The following is a 3,666-nucleotide window of genomic DNA, read 5'->3' on the forward strand; positions in this document are numbered from 1 at the left end:
CATAGTTCTTGCGATTTCATTTGCTGCAAAAATACAGTAGAAAGTTGTCACTGAACCACCATTGCAGGAGATTTGTATGCAAGCTAATTGCACACACACCGTAAACACAAACAGTGAATATCTGTAGGAAGATGGGAATTAATTTGTCCCAGTATCTTGTAATCATTGCAGAGTGGAAGAGTGAATTATTTATACTTTATGCAAATGTATGTATAGGCTTTGTTAAATTATTTGTAATACATATTTTTTTTCAAACATATAACACAGATGGCAGATCAAAGACACATCTAAAGCATTGCACGTAGAGTACAACACATTCTTAGCAATTCATATTACAGACATGAATCATCAGCTAAATAGTACATTTATGCAATTTTGAACAGTGTTCTGCAACTAAGTTTATTTGTCAAGAATCATAAAAGCTATGTATGGAAATATATGCTACGAATGTATGAATAATGCATGAAAAAAAGGCTCCGTTAATAGCTTGAAACAGCTGGGCAATGTAGGTTTATGGAAACATTACTTACACTGGAGTAAATAGTTTATTTAATTGGGGTCATTTTTACCTGCATTGTTGTTTTTTGTCTTTTTATAGACTGTTGAATAAGCAAAATATTAAATATCACCAGACTAAGCATGCAAAAATATATATTAGAACCCCAGTCCAAAGCCACAAGCACACACTGGCATTTACTGGGATAAATCATTGTGATCCTATTTCTCACAAATCCACAACTGCACAGAGAAACAGCCATCATCATTCCATTCTCCCACTTGTCCCGATGGTTTGCGCACCATTTCTCCACAGTCCTGGTTCCCATTGAAGCTGTTGGGCTGCAGCGGCTGCCAGTACCTGCAGTACAAGATACCAGAGACAGAAACCATTTTCCTCTCTTTTTACAGAGCCCACTTTGTGTTTCTCAACTGCTTCGATCTTTTGTTTCCGACCCAAACTGTTCTGTGTGTTATTGTTTTTTCTCGATCATAGTTTAATTTGCATATGAGTAAAACAATGCAGAGACCTCATGTAATCATCACCACCCTTCTGTGGTCTGAAAAAACATTCACACAGGACAAAGAATGTTGCTGAAATCAGTGTTGATGGTGGATGCAGTGGTGTAGGCTCTCAGTGTGACAGTACATGACATCCTGATTATGTGGGCGTGGTCTTTGAGCTGATTCCTCCATATTTTCTGCTAGTGCATTGTTTCATGACAGATCGAAACCAATGCAGATTTGGGCAGTTCATGAAAGTTCACTTCATGTAAGACTATTATGCGGTAACCTCTGTCTTCAATAAAATACGACATTAAAACCACGATTAATCCTGGTGGATGTGAATCATTTAATTAAATATCAAACCTATGAATTTTGCTTTAGTTCCATCTGCTGGGTTTTGAGTTATTGACATGCTTTCAAAAGCACATTAAAATCACATTAATATATAAAAAAAAATAATCATATATACAGTATACATATAGAGCTGCAGAGTTCTTGGCTCATACACTCTGGTAGTTAAAACTCACTTTGTGGTGACTGGAGTCCCATCCACCCACATCCAGGTCCCCTCGTTCTGACTGTCTGTGAGTCCAATCCAGGCATTGTCGCCTGGTCCCAATAACCCGCTAACAAATACCTGGTGAGGCACAGAAAGAGGAATGATTAAAATATTGATGCAAAAGTATTTCACTGGAACTGTTTAGTTGTGTTTTTCTGTTATGCCCCATGTTTCAGATGTCCTGTCAATAAAAACGACTGTGTTCAAAGATGTTAAGGATGGATACAAATCAGCAGATAGCCTACATGATTTTTGTTTTAACCTGTTTGCAGTTTCTAACATGACACAAACATACTTATAACCCCAGGCATATGTCCATCTGCTCCGATACTTTTCCCAAACAACACATTTTTGAACATCTCCCAAGTTATGCTTCTATGTTTACTCTCTCTTTTTCTTTCTCACCTGTTCATCGCTGCTGTCTATGACGACCAGATCTGCTCCCTTGGCAATGCAGTCATCTCTGCTTAACGTCCAGTTTTTCTTCAGTGCTGAAACAAAGTAACAGCTGAAGTCGAACCTCTGCCATCCTGTCTCACAGATGCCTGCAAATTCAAAACATGGAGAGGGACAAAAAATCACTACAAAAGGCCAAGAATACCATGAAACTGCATTCTAAATAAATTACATTTGCATGAGAAAAATCTTACCCTCTTCTTTGAGGATCTTCTTCTCTAATTGGTCCCTCAATGTAGCCAAACTACTGTAATTGGTCTGTAACTGCTCTTTCTCTCTCTGCAGAGCATTGTTACTGCTTTGCAATTGTTCTTTCTCTTTCCACAATGAATTGTAGCGGACTTGAAGGTGATTTTTACTGATATTAAGTGTGTTGTAGCCTCTTTGCAACCGGTCCTTATCCGTCTTCAGCCAAGAGTAATTGCTCTGTAATTGATGAAATGAAGTCTGTAACCGGTCGCTTTCTCGTTTCAAGGTGTTGTAACTTGTTTGTAAGTGATCACTTTTGTTTTTCAGATTGCTGAATTCATCTTTCTCAATAGTCAAAGCCCTGTAAACTTGTTGGAACTGGTCTTTTTCTTTTGTCAGATTACTCAGTCTGGCCTCTAACTGTTTTCTGTCTGCAGTTAAAGCATCGTAACTCTGCACTCCATCTCCGTGAGTGTTACAACTGACTGTTGATGCGGGGCGGCTGATTATCTCATCTGTCAAAGAAAAAAAAAAAAGGGGGTGGTGAATTTTGCATATAGACTTTGTTTCTCTCTGCAACAACTACAACATCAGGTGCACCTGGCTTCTCAAAAGGCCAGTTGGCAGTTGTGAAAGGTATTATTCATGTTTTTACTGGCGGCAATCGTCTAACACTCACAGTAGATAAACTGCCCCATGTTACCGGCCAACAGGACAGCGCACAGTAATCCAAGACTCACAGTCACACATCTAGAAGGCTGCTTTCTTCTCTGATAATCCACTAATTAAAAAGAATAAAAATAGTTAAGCATCATTTCTAAGAGACAGGGACACCTCTTTCCCAGAATTTCAATTGTAAAACAGAAGCTGCCTAGTGGGCATTTCAGTTTAAGCTTTTTGTTTAAAATGTAAATTGATGGACAGGTTACTTTCAAAAATCTCATGGATTACCCTTTTGGTGTAGAAGTGCAAATAATATTGCATAATCCGTATGTACATATGATTTCAGTTTGATACTTACCTCGGGGAATAAGGCCTTCCAATGTAAAGTTGTTCTCAAAATATATGTCGTCATTGATTTCCATTGAATCCATTCTGATAATCCTAAAAAGTAGATCCTTAAAACCATTCATTTAAAATTACTTTTTTTTTCTACTTGTTAAGTCATTTAAACTATGAAATATTTGTATTTTACTTACTGAAACTGAAGAACATTTACCAACAGTATAATATTCAATCATCTAAATGGGAAACATTGTTTAAATATATGCACTTACCTTGGATCTGAGAAGGTAAAAATAAGTCAGTACCAGGACGACTGCATTCACATTGAGAACAGCAAACATTACTGTATGTCAATGTGAAAATATTTATAGAGCAAAAACAGGTTGTGTATTTTTCATTGTCATCAAATGTCCGGCTTGAACTTGGCTCTGATTGGTCTGAAAAAAAAAGTTTTT

The 3,666-nt window shown here is 37.3% G+C and overlaps 1 protein-coding gene across 1 annotated transcript; it reads right to left on the minus strand.

The window, feature by feature from the left end:
- Positions 1–717: 717 nt before the first annotated feature.
- On the minus strand, positions 718–3,300 carry LOC307256962 (uncharacterized protein; the record flags this gene model as incomplete). Its single annotated transcript, XM_080036077.1, has 6 exons — positions 718–856; positions 1,530–1,639; positions 1,967–2,106; positions 2,212–2,721; positions 2,886–2,987; positions 3,228–3,300. 6 exons carry the CDS (start codon positions 3,298–3,300, stop codon positions 718–720), a joined length of 1,074 nt encoding a protein of 357 aa, XP_079892203.1.
- Positions 3,301–3,666: the final 366 nt, after the last annotated feature.

This window comes from Ammodytes marinus (assembly GCF_949987685.1).
Source record: "Ammodytes marinus genome assembly, chromosome: 10".
Taxonomy (NCBI): domain Eukaryota; kingdom Metazoa; phylum Chordata; class Actinopteri; order Uranoscopiformes; family Ammodytidae; genus Ammodytes; species Ammodytes marinus.